This window comes from Charadrius vociferus, unplaced genomic scaffold (assembly GCF_000708025.1).
Source record: "Charadrius vociferus isolate BGI_N301 unplaced genomic scaffold, ASM70802v2 scaffold365, whole genome shotgun sequence".
NCBI classification, from domain to species: Eukaryota; Metazoa; Chordata; class Aves; order Charadriiformes; family Charadriidae; genus Charadrius; species Charadrius vociferus.
In genome coordinates this window covers 1,570,329-1,591,916 of record NW_009648559.1, presented here as the reverse complement: position 1 = coordinate 1,591,916, position 21,588 = coordinate 1,570,329, and the positions used below count along the sequence as shown (strand labels likewise).

The following is a 21,588-nucleotide window of genomic DNA, read 5'->3' as shown; positions in this document are numbered from 1 at the left end:
CTCGCTTCTGGGAAAATCTAAGCAGCTGTTCTAAGCTTCACTGACATGACCTCCAGAGATACAGACCATCACTCGATAACTGGACATTGCAAATAAACACATGCTTTGGATTCAAATCTAGTGTAGCTCTGACACAAACGTATGTCAGCTCTCAGTGAGTTACCATGTTGTTGGCTGCTGAACAATAGTCTTGCTTTGTGCTTAGAAAAACATAATTATTTTTTTGTTGTTGTTAAGAAAATCAGCGTAAAAACTGTAAAGTAATGCAGCTCAGGTTACCAAATTCACATCTTTAACATCTTTAGCATCTTTTTGCAACAGCCAGATGTCTTGTTTTGCAATCTTAAATGCTAGTTTCAAAGGCATCCTGTACGCCTGAGGATCCTGCTGACTTTATGCGGAGTTGGAAGTACTTGGGATTTGCTAATTTGACTTTTACCAACAAAATGACAGAATAACAGGCACCATGCATTAATACTTACTGTTAAGCAGTGTAAGTTTGCAACCAAGGCTTACAGAAGCTTAACCCAAGAATACTGAGTTCCAGATATTTAAAAGGTTATTTTGTAATACAGTCAGGAAAGAAACTTCCATAAAAATGACAAACAAAAATACGCAGTAATCGTTTAAATACTTGTTGCTTTTGCTGTGATTTTTTTATACCTATTTGTTCCTAATGGAAATGTGTTGGACAATGGGGTACTTTGATTCCCGGAGTTTTATTTTTTCTCTTTGACAAAGTACATTTGACTCACCATTAGATTCCTACCCTGTGATCTACATAAAGTCATTTCCTAGAAACATATCCTTCTTTAAACTTCCTTCCAGCAGTGTATGTGATCTTTGTTATACCTATGAGCGTTCTAATGCTTAGGAACTTGGGATAATGTTGGTACTTTTTCAGGGTAGTGAATTTCTTCTAGAAATTCTGTCTTTGTTGGGGATGCTCCAGAATGCATTTGTAACTGAAAAGATCTTAAGAAAGAAAACAGTAATGATGGACTGCAGCATTCAGAGTATGTTTTCGGTGCAGGTAAAAACAGATGCTCTTAATCTAAATTATCTAGCCTGAATTAGGTAACTCTGTTTAAAGTACCAAAAAAGGTAACATAGTTGGAAAAGAGGGTATTTATAGCTCGTCAAAAGGTTGCTTTTAGCTAGCCTTGAGCTCATCTGAGATTCATGCCTTTCTCACGTGGTGCTCTGATAGATTGTAACCAGACCGGTGTATTTCAAGTCATGCATCTTGCTGTGCTTATCCACTGTAGTATGCACAGCCCAAAATTCTACTTTCATTGTGAATATCTTCCTTTATCTTTGTCCACTTATAGTTCAGTCAGTTTGCTGGAAGTGACTCAGTCCTAAAACACTTCATCTGTCTTCTGGAGGTTGTGGGCTGTTAGTTTAATTTGTTTCCAAGGAGTGCAGAACAGCTCAAAAAGGGTTTTCATCACCACCTGTTCGGAAAAAGGGACATCCCTCCAGCAGTGCTGCAGCTATCCACCTCCTGGCCGTGCTTTTTGCTCACATGGGAAATATTCAAAGTTGAGTTAATGACCTCTGGAATGGGTAGAGTGTTACAGGTATTTCTACCTGTGAGTGTTTGGTGAGTTTGACGCCATTCAGCTTCCTCTGGAGACTGAACACTGAAATTGCTAATTTATAACGATGTAGAGCACTTAGTGTAGGAAAAAACTGTCTCAGAATTGCTTCTGGTATGAAAGAATAGTGTGTTAGGCAGATATTCCTGTGCTGACATGTCATGCAATTATGTATCAGCCTATAATCTGAAGCAGCTAATATTATCACAGGTATTCTATGTGGGTTTTTTTAATGCACATATACAGCTGTTACTTGCAAGGCAAAGTTGTAAACATTAATTTCCAACTTCCTTGAAAATAAAAAAAAACATCCTCTTTAAGTTTACTAATTGCACATTTCTTCTTTAGTTATAGAGTCAAAGACACTACAAGGAGACAAGGGAGAGCACAGTTTCAATGCTCCCGGAACATTTGTCATAGAAAATACAACTGTTGAATTTCAGAAGAGTACAGACAGGGAAATCATAAAGATTCAGGGACCTCTTGGAGCAGATTTCATTATCAAGGTGGGACGTGTTTATGTGCAAATCTACAAAGATATTGCAAGTATGTGCAAGAGAGTAGGTGGCTGTCCATCAGGTTGTAGCAATACAACAAAATCTTTTCGTTAGCAAATAAGGAATCCTAATTACAGTCCAGACATAATTTATACTAAGTATATCCAAACAAATTAAAATGTTACAAAGTTAATGTCTTTGCTGTGGTGGAAATTACTACAGGATCTTTAATGGCAAAGATGACCAGGACTTTTGTTTTAAATATTACAGAAAGAATAACAGCATGATCCTGTGCAGTGGATTGGTGTTAATCCAATTGAAGACTGCCACCTACTGAATCTGAGCAAACCTGAGCAGCACCCTAGAATCTCCCTTAGTCATTGCTAATCCAGCTACTGACCATTTCTAATCCTTTTAAGTTTCTCCTCTACCCAGACCACATACTGATGGCTTGCATCTTACATGCAGATATTTATATGTAGAAACATATCAATATTTGACTGCCAAAGGAAAATAGTCATACAGTTTTCCATTGGAAATGACAGGCGTTTCAGTATTATCACTTAGCTCTATCTGTCAAGTTGTAGAAACAGACTTTCAGTAGTTTTGATTTTGCATCTTCACTGTCACATGTGCAGTTAGACTTGCCTCAATATGAACTAGTGTGCTTAGATCAATTATAGACTTCCCTTCCCAGCAAATTTTAAATATTTTGCTGCCTTTAGATAAGACAGAAGAATACTGTTAGGAACTTTGCCAATCAAGGATAGATAATCAAAGTGTCACATTAGTACCTTGAATAGTTTGAAAAACAAAGCAACGTACAAGTGTTTGGCTATTGGAAACTTAAATGTAATTGTTACTCTAGACTTTCTAGAGGTTTTATGCCTGTTATCATATTACTTTCTGCTCTGCTATTATATATGAATTATGATTTGAAATGACATGAACAGCAGAGTACAGTATACACATGTGTTGTAATGGAAATTTCTACAGACCAGGTACTCTGGATCAAAAGAGAGCGTGGTTCAGTTCTTCTTCTATCAACCCATCAGTCATCAGTGGAGACAAACAGAGTTCTTTCCCTGCACAGTGACATGCGGAGGAGGTAAGTAATGGCAATTCTTCAGGAGTGTTTACAGCTGAAGATTAAAAGTGGCTGATTTAAAACCTTTGTTCTGCATTTTTGTTGATTAAATGTTTGTGTTTCTTTGCACACTGGTGGTTCTTCAGAAAAATAAATGACAGAGTAAGTTGGTCGGTTAAGTTATTATGAGCATAGGGGGTTTTATACCTTGTATTATTGGAAGTCATGTTCTTCCACAGGGAATGATCATTTGAGGAAGAACTTTGACTAAGAAGTAAAGTTATGACATTCAAAGTGGAAAATGACAACTCATAAAGGATATTTTGGGAAAATAAGCAAAGAAATACAATGAGATTTTAAAATAATGATGAGATGAAGGAAGAACGTATTTCTGGCCACAGTAGTAGACATGAAGGAGAGTTTTAGAACACTTAGTTTAGAAATTAGTTACGCAGAAAGCAGAATAAGTAAAGAGAATTTAAAGAACAGCTACTATCAATACCTTTGGCTGTCTGATCTTAGATACTTAGTCCTGATGGTAGTTAGAACAGCAGGAAGGGGGCTGTAGTGTCTGCTTCTGGTTTAAACTTACAGCAATGGTTACACGAAGTGCAGCTCAGCTCTGTTACTGTTCATCCAGCCCAGCTGGCTGCTTGTCATGTCTGGTCTGCAAAAAGCATGGTCTTGTGTTAGGAGGAGTGTTTGAAGTTGTAGATAGCTATTTCAGTTCAGTCAACCTTACCCAGGTCACCTGAAAAATAGACAGGGATACTAGTGATACTGGTGTAGTGATTTTCTTGTAGAGTATAAATATGGTTTAAATAGTTACTTGGGACATGAGTAAAAAGAGCTAAAGAGGTTTAAAGCACAAGCAGAGTCTGAGGATCTTTTGATGGACCATACCTTTTGGCATTTGCACCTCACTTTAATCTGAAATGCAGACAATATATGTGTATAATATGTAGTCCCGCAGGAAACTACTGTATCTTATAAGATACTTGGCCTCATGAAGTGTGATTCTTACTGGAACTGTGAGTGGCAATACATATCCTCTGATGATTCCACCCCACTGCATTTATGAATTTTTCCCTAACCTATCTGACAAGGGAAGAAGTGTAAAGCATCACAGTTATTTTTGAGGACTGCATGTAAACACTGAATAACTCCAGGGACATGTTTACCTTCTAAGTTACTGGCTCAAATCCAGCTTTATTCAGACTGGTGTTGTGGTTTGAAAATTATAGCTACATGTCAATCTTTTTTACTTTAGCCAGCTTTTTCAATGCCCTACTTTGTAGTTGCATGTCTGTAATATGAAACTGATACCTTTATCAAAAGGGCCTGACACTCTTGATGGCAGTCCTGAGAGAGGCCAGTAACTGAAGCAGCACAGAAACTAAGCTACTGCTTGCCCATGAAAGTAGTACCGTTAAGAATGGCATATTACTGAGGCATGCAGGGAAGTTGCATTGCAGCTGCCTGGCTTTAATCTGTTATCTTAAAGCAGATTTAGTATCCAGATTGTCTGTTTGGCAACTTTTATTGGCAGCAAAAGAAAACGTTCCTCACAACAGAGACTTGGAATTGGTGCACCACCATTCCGCACTTGGATGCTGCTTCTACATTTAATTCTGTAATCTCGATGTGTGGGAAGGGGGAGTGTGATGGGCATCTCAGCACAGTCAAGCTTGAATGAGCAAGAATGTTTAAAAATTGTGTTTATCTTGTTTGCAAGCGGCATAGCTTCTGGGTCCTTTCACAGCTTACAAGAACTGGGACGTACATGCTTTGAGCACTGGAACTGCTTAGTTCTTCTTTATGGTTATCACTCTCATGCGTGATGACACTTTGAATCAGCCAAGAGACACAAGTGAGGCCATTGATACATGATACTGAGCATTTTCAGTAGACACTGGGACTTGTCCTGTTAGTTTATTGACTCTATTTAGATTTTAATTCTTGTGGTTTCAAACTTTTTTTCTTTGCACATACCAGAACATCCTCCTCCTCTCCTCACTTTAAGTCCAAGTCAGCTCTTTTGAATGAGTCTTTTTTTCTTAGCCAAAAAAGCAACCTAGTGGTTTATAAAGCTCGGATCCTTTCTTGTAACCAGTCTCCACACAGATATTTTTTTTTTTTTTTTTTTGGCCAAATAGTTACTTCAAGTTTTCTGTTGTTGGCTGTTCAACTAGGAATGTTCTTGAACTATTTCTTGGTTTTCTACAGTTTAACTTAACAATGTTTTTGGATCTCATCTTCAATTCCTCTGGCTTTCTGTTTTAAGTGTTTATTTTTTTTAGCGTGCATGACTGTGTAATATAGCTCGCTAACATACATGGTAACTCCTCCTTGAGGGAGGACAGTTATAAATTGTGGAACATACGACTTTGTAGGGTTGCCGCTGTGACAGGTGAGCTGCTCCAGTACATGTATTCCTGCATCACATAAAAATATGTCTGCTTTTACTCTTAGACTATTACTAGAACAAAGTGCCAGAGTCTCATCTACTGAAGACAGATAAACATAATTGTTCTGCTAAATTGCCTTCACTGAAGATCTGGTTCTTCATGTTCTTGTGCAGTGTTCCCTTGTTTAAAAGGAAACCAAAGAAGAGTAACGCAGGAAAATAATTCAACAGCAGCACATTATTCGCAGGGGGGGAAATAAAGCTGCTTTAATTTATCTCCATTACCAAAATTTAACTTTGCTTCTGCATTAGGTTATCAGCTTAATTCAGCTGAATGCGTGGATATTCGTCTGAAGCGTGTTGTTCCTGACCACTATTGTCATTACTATCCAGAAAATAAGAAACCAAAGCCCAAGTTAAAAGAATGCAACATGGATCCCTGCCCTTCTAGGTTTGTATGACATATGACAAATAAATTTGTTTGTGGTATAGTCATTTACTAAGGAACGAGCAATCATATGTCCTTCATTTCAGTTCTTTTTATCTTTAGGGCTATTAATTTTGGTTGGTTGCATGTGTTAAAGGCTGATGTCTGGAACCAGTGCCAGTAGATTTGTGGCACTTCTTCAGTATTGTACAATTGGAGACTTTGCTTTATACAGAGATACTGTAAATATCAATTAGTCTGTTCAAGGGCTAAATCTACTTGTCTTTTGCTAAATGGTACAGCACTAGTACAGGGATCTTGTGAGGCTGGGTGAGGAGGAAAGATTGTTTGCCTGCTTTTAGATTTATTGATGCTGCCATTCAGGATTCCTCATTAGAAAGAGAGTAGCTCCAGTTCTAAGTCAGTTTACATATTTTGCGCGTGGCTTAACTTGGTTTATTCATCTGCCTACTGTAAAAGTTTCATTCTTCATTTGTACTGTGGAGTTGACACTTAATTATTAAAGTTTAGGGGGGTTGTTTGTTTTTTTTACGCTAAGAACTAAAAAAAAAAAATCATTCAAAGTAAATATACTGGTGGTACAAATACCACAGAGCATTATTGCCAAATTATAAAGAATATAGTATACATAAGTTGTATTGAATTGCACTACAGTATTTCAGACTAACTTTTGGATTGTCTGGTGAGGTTTCCTGGCTGTGCTAAAGAATCTTAAAATAACATCACAGTATCAAGTCCCAGAACCTCACATTAGTATGCCAGCTGGCCGAGCTAGAGTTATATGCAAGAAGAAAAGGAAACACTTTCAATGGATTTCATTTCCTATAGCTAAACTGTCCATTTCCTTTCATTCCTGTTGAACATAATCGTTGATAGTGACCTCTAACAGTTATAGATGTGCAGAGACTTTTTTTTCCTGGAGAGTTGATCACTATATGGAGTGGTAAGACTTCAGTAATGCTTAATGGCAATGGGTGCCAAATGTTGCAAAGCTCGAATGGGAAAATTAGGGAAAGAAAAGATGTAATTAGCTTTTTCCTAGCAAATTTAGCTTATACAAACAGAAAAAGGGAAGTAATACTGGATATAATACCATCTTTCTTAGTATTGGAAGTGAGGCTTTATGCCTGCTCTCTCTCTGCTGTGCAATTCAAATAAACAGCACTAGAAGGGTGCTAAGCATGCACCATTCAGGACCAATCTAAGGTTAATCCTGTGATGCGTTTATTTCACTGTCACTCGTGTTCCTCAGCAGTCTTTGTTACAGATATAAGTATGTAACTATTTTCTCGTTAATAAAGTAGCTCAGACCTAAAGGATCACCAATAATAAATTTCTCTGCTGAAGGCTTGCTCATTCAATATTTTTTTGATGGTATGAAGTGGAGAAACTGTATGGTGAATACATGTCTATCTGTGCAGAAGAGGTAAGATTATATGAGTCCTTGTTTGCCACAAGGGCAATGTCTAATGAATATAAGATTCCTTCATTTGATGTTGGAAATTGCTTACTTTAAGCATGGTCGTGTGAAAGTATGTACTTGATGTACAGTCTTGGGTATGAGAAATAATGATGCAATATTTATTTTGTTGACAGTGATGGATTTAAAGAAATCATGCCCTATGATCACTTCCAGCCACTTCCTCGGTATGTATAATCAGGATAGCATATGTGTCAGCATTAGTACAACTTGCACTGTAAATACACTATTTGAGTACTCAGATCATGGAATGTCTTCTGATTTTTTGCTGTATAGGACAGCAAGTTTATAATAATCCTGTACACGTTTTTGAAGCTTGTGATTTTCTTCAGTGTGCTCTGGGTGATTAACAGTAAGATGTTAATGTGTTCTTCTTGAAAATATCAATGTGGAAGACTTTAGAATAAAGAATTGTCCCTTCTCCTGCAGCCTTCTCCTGCTGTAGTGCTGAGAATGGCATCTCCTTTAAAATGCACGTATGAATTCTTGTCTTGAAAGGTTTTTATTTTGAAGATGTATGCAATGAATATATTCTTTTATAGAACAGGTCTTCCTGTGTTATAGGACTCTAGAAATTCTTTTTCCCTTGAGAGGTCTTGTTCTTCTGCTCTTCTTTAGACCTACACTCCATTTATTGACATCAAGGCTTGACATGTCATTTTAAAGATACTGAGTTTTCTGAATACCTATTGCCTAAAATTAAGTTATCAGAGCACAGTTTGTTGTTTGCTTCTCCCCCCTCCCCCCACATCAGTCGCAAGAATGTAAAATTTCTCTGGAAGTTTTAGAAATTTTGTAAAGGATGTTAGGACTAAAAAGTATTGAGCCAGATTTACTATTAATGTAAAGAATTATGGTTGATGGAGTTAGATGCATATTTATCTGAGTTGAGCCTCCGCTTTATTATGTCATGAAATGAATAATGTGTATTTTTCCAAAGAAGTAAAGATATGAAGTAATAAGAATGAAATCATAGACTTGCACGGCTCAGTGGAGCTACTGATTACAGCTGATATAAATGTCATAGTTTATTTCTGTAGCAATTTACACTTGTTGTGGATCTGCTGTCCTGTGCTGTACTTTGGCTTTCATACATAGATATTTTTTTCCTCTACAGCTTTATCCTATAAAGTTCCATGGTTATATTGTGTGTCTCTCCCCTTCCATTTCTTCTGCCAATTCCTTTGTATTTCAGATCTCCTCTGGAACTCAGCACAATTTATTTACATGAGTATTTCATCTTCTGAACTGCTGAGGGCTTGGAGACCAGTTGGAAGAGAAATTTAATCTCCCTTTTTGTGCTTGACTGTGCTCAGCATGTTTGCATGACACTGGTGAAATAGATTATATCTGTGATAAAGCCGTGGGTAGGTTCTCTTATTTCAAACACAGAACTATAGACAAAAGCCCACTTCATTTCGATACCTCAGTGTGTCCTGTCGGAAGGTATGGTGGTCTTCCTGGGTGAAGAAGAAGTAAGAACTGTAAGACAGCAGACAGCCAAGCAGGGCTCAGAGTTGGTACCAGCAGGAAGAAGAGAGAGGAACAGGCTGCCTGTGTAAAGAAACACAACGGAGGTGTAAAAGCACCTTTTCTTGCTGGGATTTCTGAAAGAAAACAGCAGCTGAAACAGCCAGTTTGTATACCTGCATCAAGAAGTGAATCTGGTCCAGTGCAGATGCAAGTCTTGCTTCAGTGTAGCAGGATGTATTTTCTCTGTGCTGTTGCCTGTCAAGTAACTTCAACGCATTAGTCTGCACCAGTTCTGCTGGGGCTTCTTACGCCTTTTCTTTTTACTTCTTCTTTTCTTACCTGTTTCTTACGTGCTAACCCAAGACTGTCCTTGCAAAGCAGGCAGAAAACTAGGTATGCTTGAGCAAAGTTCTACAGACTCCTTCACCTTGACCAGCAGTCGTACATCACACCTCCTGCATAACATGAGGGCCATGTGGAGGGCTGCTTTGCAGTCCTGTGGCATTTACCACTACTTTCCCATTCACACAAGGAAGTTGTGGGAAACTCATGGTGTGCACCGCAAGATCTTGAAAGAGTTCTCCTGTGGCTAGAGTTGTAAATGCCCCACTGAAATATTTTTACAGATGGAGAATTCTTTTGAAATAAATAGAAAAATTTCCCAGGATGAAAATTTTCTTTTAAAGCTTTTGGAATGCCTCCATTTATTTCAGACTTGTTGGACTGTTGAGGATCCCTTGACAGCTGTGGGTTCTGGAAAGTATCTTCTTGACTGCTTGCCCAAGACCCCCCTTTTCCCCAGTAGCCATGGACCTCACTCCATCTTGAAAATGCTTATGGGAGTATGGGATCTGGAGTGTGTTCGAAACTGATGAGATAAAGAAAAACAACTATAAAACTTTATGCTATAAACACTTGTGCGGATAGTATTACATATAGCTCAGTGAGCCTTATATATATAAATCCATAAGCTGCTAATTCATTGAACAGTTAATTGCTCTTTAGTTCCTGAGTTTTTTTAAAGAAAATAAGTTAACGCTCGCTATTCATTTAAGTCAAAGAAAAGTGTAGCTGTTGCTCTTCAAATGTATTTTGTACTTGTGATATGGTATCAGTATCTGGGCATATAGCTTTATTCTGAATGCTTTTGAGTATATACTCTATGGTTTACATTCCATGGGTTGCTGTATGTTTCATACTCATTCTTCTCTTGAGCTTATGCATGATTAATATGTTTTCGTAGGCAGTTTAATGAGTTGCTTAGAATAGGAAGGGTCCTTAATTTACCTGCTGCATCACAGAAAGTGAGTTGTAATTACTTAAATTTACCTTTGATTTATAGGCCTTTGCTTCACCTATTCTGAGGTTATGACTTCCTTTATGTTAGCTAAGTTATTCTTGATGAATTGATTTTGGTGGAATATTGTAGTACTTGCTGAGTCCATTGTTCATAAAGGATATAATTTTTTTCATGATCCTTTCTGAGCCCCTGCAGTTGTAATAAGAATAATTTTTAAACTAACAAGACATTGATGAACCATAAGATGTGCTGCAGAACTCAATCATTTCCCAGGGCTTAGCTTTGATTTGGGTTGGGTGGTGGAAAGAAAGCAAGAGATAGGAGGTGAAGGATGAGGAATAATTGTGTGGGGCTTAGTGGAACATGTAGACAAATGCTATAATAGAAGCCTGTTATCTCCAAACATGGCAGGAGCGGCGCGTTATTGAAGTTAGTTTTTGTTGGGAAGTGATTGCTTCAATGTACGTTCATGCTAAGGCCAAGAGATAAATGTAACGGTTTGTAACCTAAAATACTCCATGTAATTCTCACTTCAGATGGTGCAGCAATTTCCCTGTTTATTGTAGTTAGGTCCAACATCATGGCTAGATGGCCATTTTGAAGACATTCCCTCCCAGCAGGTTGGTTGTCATCCCTGTGTTGGAGGCTACTATCCCACAGCTCTGCTGGTTGAGAGGGCTGTGTGAGTTTTCCTTAATCTGTGCATCTCCCTGTGCCAGGAGAAATAGGCTAGGTTAGCCGAAGCAGCTGAAATGGATGAGCAGCTGCCTTTTGCTTGAAGCAAGCTGGAAAGTGTGAATACAGACTCGTTCACCAGCATTTTAATGAGGGCGGAAAACTCTTGCAGAACTGCAGTGATGATCAGCCAAATGGTAGCTGTCACGATTTAATTTGTTCACAGTCCTTATGGATGAACACAGTTTGAAATGAAATGGCTGATTTACCCAAAGCAAGCATTAGAGTTCCCATAAAAATTCTTCCACGAACAGATTTTTTAAGGGTAGTCTGCGTGATGTGGGCAGTGATGAGCAACTGTGAGTAATAACGCCCTCAGTCAGCACAGACAGATCTGTCTTTGTCTTTGGACTTCATATAATCTCAAGTACACATGCTTCTTCATCTCTGACAATGGAATAAGAGTATATGTGACCATGTGAATTAACAGGGAAAAATAGTCTATTTGGATGATTTAGACTATTTGCAAGTAAAATCATTACAGTAATCGAACTCAGTATATTTAGGGTCATTAATTCATGTATGAGAATAAGATTTTCAGTTGTTTTGGGAAATGCACTTTAAATGAATTTAAGCCTGGAATAATGCAAGGTAGCTCTGTAATTCAATGTATTTATGTTCAGTGTGCGATAAGAATCCAGCAACCCAACTATCTGGGTTTTAACGACACTAAGATTGGATTCAGTATTTTGCACTTCTAATAGATGTTAGTGGAATTAAAAATAGCCTTATATTTAATATATGTGAGTTCTTTTTCCAGGTGGGAACATAACCCTTGGACTGCATGTTCAGTTTCCTGCGGAGGTGGTATTCAGAGGAGAAGTTTTGTGTGTGTAGAGGAGACCATTCATGGAGAGATACTGCAAGTGGAAGAATGGAAATGCATGTATGCCCCTAAGCCCAAAGTCATTCAAACCTGCAATCTGTTTGATTGTCCTAAGTGGGTGGCAATGGAATGGTCTCAAGTAAGTTGAAAAGTAATTTGGACCTTTATTCTTGTTTTCTAAAGAAAGCCTCTACTTTTGTGTTACCATGTATTTGTGAGCACAGGGCTATCAGAAAAATATAGCCCCGCAAGCGTAATTCATATTACTTAATAGGAGAGCTTTGCGCTACGTTATTTGGCCTGATAATCAGAATGTTGACATATCTGTGTGGAGAAAAATGCATATAGAATTATTAGTGCCTGTTGAATTCCTGCTTGATATGGAGGAGAAATTAGAGGCAGAGATCAGGCCCTTTTGCAGTTAGGTCATTTGTCTCTCAGTTCTTGATAAATGTAATATTTCACTGCATATAATAGCTAAAGGCATGTCTGTCTAGGGGCTGACGTGTCTGTAAGGGTGATTTTCCAGCATTCTTACCTTTCATTGTAGTAACAAGCACATAAAGCCAACTTATCTTGGCTGTAGTTATCTGATACAGTCAGATAGCTCAACACTTCTAGAATACCTTAGTTCATCCAAATGACATCACTGACATATAGTGAAGAAACTGTTCTTGCAGCACGTCTGACCCAGCTTTAACTGAAAATGACCACTGTGAGAGAGCATATTCTCAGTACATAGCCACCTCTGATTCAGACTGTTGCCAATCAGATAAGCTTTACAGAACCCCAAGGAATCACTTGCATTCCCAAAACTTAGACACTTTTTCCAGCATCAACCCTTTTTTATTCACCTAGCAATGCAGGGACAAATTCATACGTCTCTGATACCTGATTGATTGTGGAGAAACTTTAGTGAACACATCATCAGTACTTTTAACTTGCTTTTTAACAGTATATGTAAATATAATAAAAAAGAAACGGTGTGAGATGGTTGCATTGTCTCCTGCAGTGTACAGTGACCTGTGGCCGAGGCTTGCGTTACCGAGTAGTGCTGTGTATTGACCACCGTGGGCAGCATGTCGGTGGCTGTAATCCACAACTCAAACTGCACATAAAAGAAGAGTGCATCGTGCCAATACCATGTTACAAGCCAAAAGGTAACTGGAATTTTGTCTGGGTCTGTTATTGTTTTACATTTTTGTTCAGAGAATTAAAAGCCCCTGGTAACCTTTTTCAGAAATGCCAGAAGCTGGAATTTACTAGGACTTATTTCAGTCTTGGCAGAAACAACCATTTTAATTATTGGTGCTAGGAAAAGCGCCCTGCTGATATGTTTTACTGATAATGTGGCCAGACTGTCATGAGGTGAACATGCTAACTAAATCTATACATCCTGGTCAAATTGGGAAAACCAGAATTAATGAGTTCAACACGGGGAGGAGGAGTTGTTCAATAATACTCAAAGTGGGAATGATACTTCGTATGTATCACCTGGGACCTTTTTTGTTTGCATCTCGTTGAATATGTCAGCATTCTCAGTGGGCCTCCTCAGTTCATTAAATTATAATCAAACTGGTTTCCTTCTCTCTTCTCCATTTCTGCATATTTAAAACTTCTGGAACAATGATGTAAATTGACAAATATTCTTTAAAAGAGTTGGTAAGGTTTCAAACATTAGGTGGGAAGGTAAAAAGAAAAAACAAAGATGAGAGGGGAAACTGCTGTATCTTGTCCCTTGCTCATTTCTGTCCCTCTGGGCCCAGAAAATTTTAGTAGGTGCTACTCCCGTTCTTTCAATTTTTATTTGAAAGGCTGTATTTCAGACCTTCACAACTCACCATGAAGATTTACATAGAAAAAGTGAAAGGTCTCTGTGTAGACAGCCCTATGATTCTCTTCAGGATGTTTTCAGACCCTAGAGAATTCTTCAAGTAGAAAACTATTCAGGGCTAAACCATGACATAGAAACTAGCACTGAAATTTTAAGAACCACCTTCTGGGTTTTTACTTAAGTTTGGAGGCACAGATCCTCATTTGGCTTACAGTACTCCAAGAAAAGGTATCACAGAAGTGTAGAATGTAGAGACAGATAAAAGAAGCTAGTCTTGTTTTTTAAATTAATTTCCAATTTTGGGAAAGCCCGCTAACTCAAAAAACCAAACCTATTTATCTGAAAATTTTCTAATGAAGCCAGTCTATCTGGAGAGCAACGTATGTTTGCTATGCTCTGGCTTCTTTTTCAGCTATAAGCTTATGTTATGATGATAATCCATTACACTGAGATAAAAGCTACAATCTACTAGAAACTGCCAGCATTTGGGGAAGATGTGAGAAGGAAATAAACGATTAAACAGGAATGGAAATTGGATTACTGGTACTCTCTCAGTAAAAAGGGTGTCAGAATGGAGCTCAAATCATGAAGAAATTTTATAGTAAATTATGTTTTATTATGCAGTTTATTCAAAAGCATTAGATCAATAGGCAGTGTGAAGTGCTAAGGTGAATAATGCTGACATCTACTTATTGCTTTGATTTTGGAGGAATTACTGAATGTTGGGTTGGGTTTTTTTCCTCTACCAGAAAAAAATCCAGTGGAAGCAAAATTGCCGTGGTTTAAACAAGCACATGAAATGGAAGAGACCAGAACAGTCTCAGAAGAGCCAACGTAAGTACATTGTCTTTTACAGTGAAGAAACATTTCCAGCATATTTTGCAGTACATCTAGAATGACTGTTGTTATGCAGTTTGCTTTGACAGTTGGCCCTCCTTGGGACATGAGTCGTGTTGTGAGCTGTTCCTAATTTTACATCTCAATAGCTTTGCTTCTGGAGCTCCTGTTGTGGATGACACAGAGCTACTCTATTATAGTGTCCCTATATCATTCAAGCAATGCAAAGGGATCTTAATTTAGCCTAATTAAGCCCTAATTAATGCATGTGGAAGCATTTCAGTAGATGTAAATTAAAGAAATCCAGTTTTATCCCAGCCATTGCTGTTGTATTAAAAATGAAGAGGTACTTTGTAGGGTTGCCAGCATTTCCTTGGTGGGTGAGACCAATGCATAAAGAAAGTGAGGGAAACCTGCTGATCTCTGAGCTTAGCTGAATCTACGGGGATAAGTTGTGCTATTTTACACGTGTGTGTGTGTGTGTGTGTGTGTGTGTGTGTGTGTGTGTGTGTGTGTGTGTGTGTGTGTGTGTGTGTGTGTGTGTGTGTGTGAAAACATCTGGATTTTGTGAGTCCCCTTAAAAGCTGATGGAGGTAAGCCGCGCAACATTTAAGTCCTGAGGATGAAAGCATAACTTAAATCCAGCTGCACTTCTTCCTGTACCTTGTATGTTACGGCATCTACACAATTGCTTGTATCCCCTGTGTACGTTTCATGCATGCGTGTATTAATGTAGTCAATATATGATACATAACTTTCTAGAAAGTAGTAACTTTCTATATGGTTTTCATGAGAGATTTTGAACAGTATTCTGTTGTGCTTTGCCAGATTCTGCACTCATCTGTAGTAATGTTAGTTTAAAGTAACTTAGATGAGCTTACTGAAGTTACTTTGGATTTATATTGCTCCGAGAGCAGTGTGCCCCATAACTTCTTATTTTTCTTCATCTAGTTATTCCTGATTTTTGGCACACATGCACCAACAGGTGTGATCATGAGTAATAAAATCTTTACACCTGCACTGACTCACAGAAGAAATGTCTTGCCAAACAGGTGTTTGCATAGTTATGGTGACTCTACATTAAACTTTTCACTGCTCTAGCCTCTCAAGTCAAGTGTCAACCTACTGTGAGCAGTTATTCCACTCTGCAAATTGGTGGCCCTGAATTCAGGCAGGGTAGTAGCAAAGTTATAAAAATAAAGTGTGATTGTCGAAGGGACTGATGCAGTCAAATGTGCCTGTTGAAAGTCAGCATATCAGAATGGAGGTATATGAGGCCACCTCTAAAGAGGATTCAGCACGAAGCTATAAAGAAAACAATCTCTAGCAATATAGATTCACGCTGTGGCAACTGAGAGCTAATGTAGTCTCTAGGTTTTTAGGATTCTTCAGCAGCAGAACAAGCAGGGAGGACTGGCAGGAACACAGCATGCTAGTTCGGAGTATATTTAGAATATAATAGAGCTGAGCCGGAAACTTTGTAATGGGTTCCCTTGTACCTTGTCCTTACAAAGAAAGCAGTTATTCATGCCTTCCTAGACATGACCAATGTATTCCGCTGCAGCCTCCCAGTGTGAATGCAGCCGTGTGTTTGAGTTCTCAGTGCATGTCCTGTCACAGCTGTGCAGTTTAGCAGTTTCCTTTGGTTGTTTTTTGTCCTCTTTACTTACTCTGGACACCTGGATTTTCTTCATCTTTCATTCGTGATCCTAAATCCTTTCCTGAGACTCTCCTTCACATTTCCAGGAGCATCTTCACCTAAGTCAAAAAAGGCTTCTCCATCCACTTCTTGCTGATGACTCTTCTCTGCCGTCCTTCTTTTTACAGAGGTGTTGCTGAAGTGCTGTGCTTTCCTGCTTTGGCTATTCTGGGCTCTCCTGGGATGCAGCTGTAATGCTGCAGCCAGATTCCCCTTTAGTTTCTTTTTTACCTGTCTTCTGCTACCACCTGCTCTTAGTTTATTTTTGTAAGGAAGGTGGCAGGTAAGGAGAAATGAGAAATAACTGATCCCTGCCTCCATCCCTTTTTGCAGATTGCCTGTTGGTCATGTGGACAGAGGTTTGCAAATAGAGCAATTTCTCACTAGATGCTTTAAATCTCATGCCTTAACTGCTCCTGTCTTTTAGCTGGAGTGAGATTTTGGGGTCAGGGTGTAGGATTTAAAAAGAAACCCTAACAAGATGTTGTTACTTCTCCCAGAGTACATTATAATAAGATTTCCCTCTGGTTTGAATCTGTTTAACTTTGTTTTCTGTAATTTACATGTGGCATAGTGATAACTCATAGCCTACCTCTGCCTAGCAGGAGGCTGATGATTTCCTTGGTAAAATGCCATCACTTTTAATTTTAGTTATTCTCTTGTCATCCAAACTTAAACCACAATATGAAGTCTCAAATTCTAGTCCGTCCTTTTATTACAACTGTCTTTCTATGCTTTTGTGTGATATTTTAGTTGATAATGAATAAGAGAATAAATGCAGCTGCGTTTTAGAACCCACAAATGATGGATCTGCCAAAAGTAGCTTGTGGAAGATAAATACTTCTGCTGCTGTGGTCTACCACGGCTGGTGTCCTGAATTTACATAGAGGGGGAACGTTCAAAAGCTTCTTTTTTTTATTATTAGCAAAATAAAAAATGACTGCCCTTAAAGTGAGGCCAAGAAAAATGTAGGTCTGAACTTTTTAATTTTTAGTTGTGGAATGTGATGACAGTTGATACCAATCATTATTTTAAACGTTCTTCCCTTGAGCCTTCTTAGTTACAGTGGGATTCGCAGAGAAGCTCCAGCAAGGTTTTTGCGTCCTTTTTATTAATAATTGTAAGTTAAAGAAATAGACACCTCAACTGCTTTTCCCTGTTGTGGCTTAGGACAAAACTAAAACGCTTTCAAAAGCTGATATATTTTTTCAGCAACCTGAGCTAAAAAGTAATCACTAGGTTTGTGGAGTTGCACTTGCCAAATGTGAAATACGGTGTCTCTCATAAAGATTGCTGCGCTTTGCATTTGAGTCATTTTCACAGGAATGTCCCCATCGTGACTTTGGTGATAGACGATTACACATTTTTCACAGCTTCTCTGAAAATGGACTGGTGATTTTGTCCAACACATTACGCACGAGGCTAATAAAACCTGGCAGGGCAACTCTGCTTAGAGCAGGCAAGGGTGGTGCTTCAGGCAGGCGTAGGGTGCCAGCATCGTGGAAGTTCTGCCCCAGTAAGCAGCCAACATTTTAGATGCTTCTGCAAACTTTTATCCAGGCCCCTTGGCGCAGTAGAGTTGGACTGGAAATATCACAAAAGCAGCCTCTTTTTTTTAGGATTTAGGCATTTCCTGCCTTAACTGAAAGCAAGAACTGCAGGCATGAGGAAAATAAAAAAAAAATAAATAAAAATTGAGACACCATGTTTTCCAAGTCTTTAGAAAGCTGCAGAAGGCTGCACTGAGTTAAGTTTTGAGTTCAGATTCAATTTGGTTGGGTTGGGCTGTTCTATTCCAGTTTTATCATCAGTAGTTTAGGTCACTGCTTCATTTTCCAGGTCATCCTACACTGTTTTTTTCAGAGTGTGCCAAATAAATGCACATTTCCCTTAGTGTTAGACTAACTTTGCATCGTGGACATACTCTCCACTGTCTCTGTAGTGTGTACATCATTTATACCTGCGCAGATGATTATAGGAGCATTTGATTTCTACATTGCGCTGGGAAGAATGACTGTATAAAAAAGGCTGATTGTGAAAGTTGTGCCTGCTCAGATTTGCATTTTTCTGTTCTTTTCCTTTTTTTTTAATCAGAAGTGGAGCCTCATCTATGAACTTAGTTAAAGATCTCAGAAGATTTTCAGAGTTACCACCATCCTATCCATTCCATTATAAATTCCTGATGATCTACAAGGCTTCATAATACAAGTGCTTTGATGCTCCTTAATCCTGACCTGAGATCACCCTAACTGTATGCCCATCAAAGGCAGAGTGAAGTATTGTGTCCAAAGCACTTTGATGTATGTGCTGTGAATGTCACTTCTGATGCCCATGGGAGTTTGCTTTAATGACCTATTGCAGGCTTTGGTTCTGTGTATGTTAAAAAATTAAAACAAACAATCATAAGCCTGAACTCAAAACTCAGATACAATGCTGACCTCTGGAGCTATGTCACTGTCCAGTCAGTTCTTTGCTCTAATTTTGTATTAGCAGTCTCCATTGACTTCTGTCGAAGGTACTTAAAAAGTGACTTTAACATGGTCATCCTTTGAAAAGTTCTATAATTTAGGATTTTAATAGCTAAATATTCATATGACTAGTTTAGCAAATGCCAAGGTAGAATAAACAGTATTTTGAGTTGGTTTGGGTGTTTTTATCTTGCACTTCACTGAAAAATACCAGACACTAATATTCAACAGGAAAACCTCAATTATAATACAGACTTGCTATAAGTCAAAGAAAAAATGCTTAGAATTTTCTAAGTTTCTTTATAAATCAATTGGTTGCTGAATGAAAGGATTGCTGTGGTTCAAAATTTCATTTCATTTATACAGGATTTTAAAAGAATGCATCATACATTATTTTTGGAGCGTTTTAACGCACTCAACTAACAGTATACAAAGCTAATACTAATTTCTGGTATGCTGCTGTCATACGTTTACCAAAAAAAAAGTTATTTGCTTTCAGACTGTAAACTGTTAGGTGTGGTCAGAACACCAACCGACTCTTCAACTATAAATGTCCATCAATTTTATTTTTCCAATTAGGTGCATAACAGTAAATTTTGCTGACTTACACTCTTTTTTACACAGAAGGAGGGGAAAATCATAATTTTTTTAAGCTTATGCACAATGGCCTTGGTCCAATAAAGCACTTAAACACAAGTTTAACTCTGAACACCTTATAGCCCTATTGATTTCAAAGGACTGCTAATATGCTTAAAGTTAGGCACATGCTTAAGCATTTTACTGGATGAGGATGATTTTGCCATGGCTACCCTAGGTAGTTTGTGTGACTGTCTTTGAAAAGACTGTGGGATCTGATGTTTCAGGGTTAAGCTGATTTTATCTGCTGGGGTAAGACAAAGCCGTCCTTTGCAGCTCTTCCCACAGATGTTCAATTAGAATTTGTTATCAAAAGCATCTGGACATTGACGCCTGCCAGCTGTGCTGTTGGACTCAATGGGCTGTTGGGTTCTGCCAGTAGGGTATTTAGTCAGATTTTATCCCTGTAGGACACAACCATCCACCGTTTTGATAATACTCTTCCAATAAAAATCAGTCTGGTCATCTACTGCAAAGATAGCAGAATTGTGCAGTGATGAGCACTTCCAGTTTGCCTTGGTTTCAGGAGGAGCTGGGGATATTGCTTTACTGAACTCTCTCAAGGACCAGTGAGCTCAAACTAAGATTTTGAGGCTCTGTTCAAGGAAGCTTTGAAGTGACAGGCTCTGACATCTTTGTTTATCTTCATACTAGAGCTGTAAAGGTATTTCTTCAACATCTTAAGCAATAACCAGTTACCTTGTAACCTTCACTGGAAATAGGAATAGTCTTTTCCACAGGAGACAGTCTGTCTTGGGCTCTATCCCAAGCAGAGCTTGAGTGACTACCCCATACGCTGACTTAGAGTATCCTTATGGGTTACCCATTCATCTGTTCTCCTTTCTTCTATTTTATTCTTCCTCTGTATATACTGGCAAGAAGTTATTGGCTCAAGATGATAAACTGTCCACAGAATCAACCACTCTGTGTTGACATTTTTCTATGCTTACTGTGTATGCAGAGCGTAAATACTGATTTTTGTCTTACACAACTGTTCTTGTCTTTGTAAGGGCAGCTTTCCTGCAGTAAAGAGAAAGATAATTCTTAATCAAAGATAAGGAGAAAATCTTTGAATCCTAGTTTGATTTTTTCCTTCCAAATACATTTTTAAGCATTGATCAAATACATCCTCCTATATCTCCTGTTTGTTTTTTGATCATCGGCTGTATTTGGACATATAAAAAAGAGCAACTGCAACCTTTCGAAAAAATGGCCTGTGAAACTCTATATTTGATTTCTTACAAATTGTAGCCCAGAGCCATTCAGGATGACTTTATTAATGAAATTCAGCCCCTTGGCTGTAGTGTCATTTTGAAAATTACTATCAGATATTCATGTGACCCTCAAAGTCAGAGAATATTATAGACTAAAACCTCCTTTTAGTCAGTAAATTCATGATCTGTAAAATAAGATTTTACTATAGTTCATCAGGAGCATAAATGCTTTCTCATAAAAATGATGGATTATGGACTGAGCCTGTTAGACCTCTTTATTGAAGATGAGGGGCTTCTTACAAGATTAAATCTGAACAGCAGCCTGTGGTGGTGTGCACTGGAGATAGCTAGAAGAGTCCTTTTCTTTTGTCTGGTTGCTGATTATTAGTATGACATAAGGTGATGGCCTTTCTCAGAGATAAGCAGACTGCAAATATACTTTTGGCATATGCCTAAGTCTGCATACCTGGGGAGCTATTTTACATTGTATAGGTATGTATTGATGGAGTTTATCCTTTTTTCCACTGAAGAAGTCCGAGAAAAGATTCAGGTGATGTCCTTTTTCACCCCCCAAGAAAGGATACAGCTTTCGCTCTTCCTCATGATTCTTTCTTCTCTTTTCCTACATCTTTTCTTTTGTGAATTTTGAGAAATGATCTAGGATGAGAGGCAAGTGAAAGGCTTAAGACACTTGACTATGCGTTATGTTTAAACATCAAATAGTATTATGTATTGTCTGCTTTGTGTGTAAACACACATTTATGTTTTAGCTATGATTTAACTGTGCATGTACAGACACAATTACATGGAATAAAATGACAGTGTTTCTACTGCGCTGTGATTATTTGCAGGTTCATTCCTGAACCCTGGTCTCCATGCAGTGCCACGTGCGGCAGTGGAATACAGGTGCGAGATGTGAAGTGCCGAATTCTTCTTGCATTTACTCAGACTGAGGTTGAACTGCCTGAGGAGGAATGTGAAGATGTGAAGCCACCAACAGAACGAGTCTGTCACCAGGCTTCCTGTGACAGTGAACCTGTTCCCTA

At 38.4% G+C, this 21,588-nt stretch overlaps 1 protein-coding gene across 1 annotated transcript in view; it reads left to right on the top strand.

Annotated features, from left to right (window-relative positions):
- ADAMTSL3 (ADAMTS-like 3) overlaps positions 1 to 21,588 on the top strand; it is a 183,058-nt gene that overhangs the window by 118,689 nt on the left and 42,781 nt on the right. The window contains exons 8-15 of the mRNA XM_009886113.1: positions 1,950 to 2,107; positions 3,095 to 3,206; positions 5,905 to 6,043; positions 7,637 to 7,687; positions 11,789 to 11,993; positions 12,867 to 13,014; positions 14,438 to 14,522; positions 21,394 to 21,584. Of these exons, the coding sequence (XP_009884415.1) occupies positions 1,950 to 2,107; positions 3,095 to 3,206; positions 5,905 to 6,043; positions 7,637 to 7,687; positions 11,789 to 11,993; positions 12,867 to 13,014; positions 14,438 to 14,522; positions 21,394 to 21,584 (1,089 nt within the window). The remainder of the gene's footprint in view (positions 1 to 1,949; positions 2,108 to 3,094; positions 3,207 to 5,904; positions 6,044 to 7,636; positions 7,688 to 11,788; positions 11,994 to 12,866; positions 13,015 to 14,437; positions 14,523 to 21,393; positions 21,585 to 21,588) is intronic.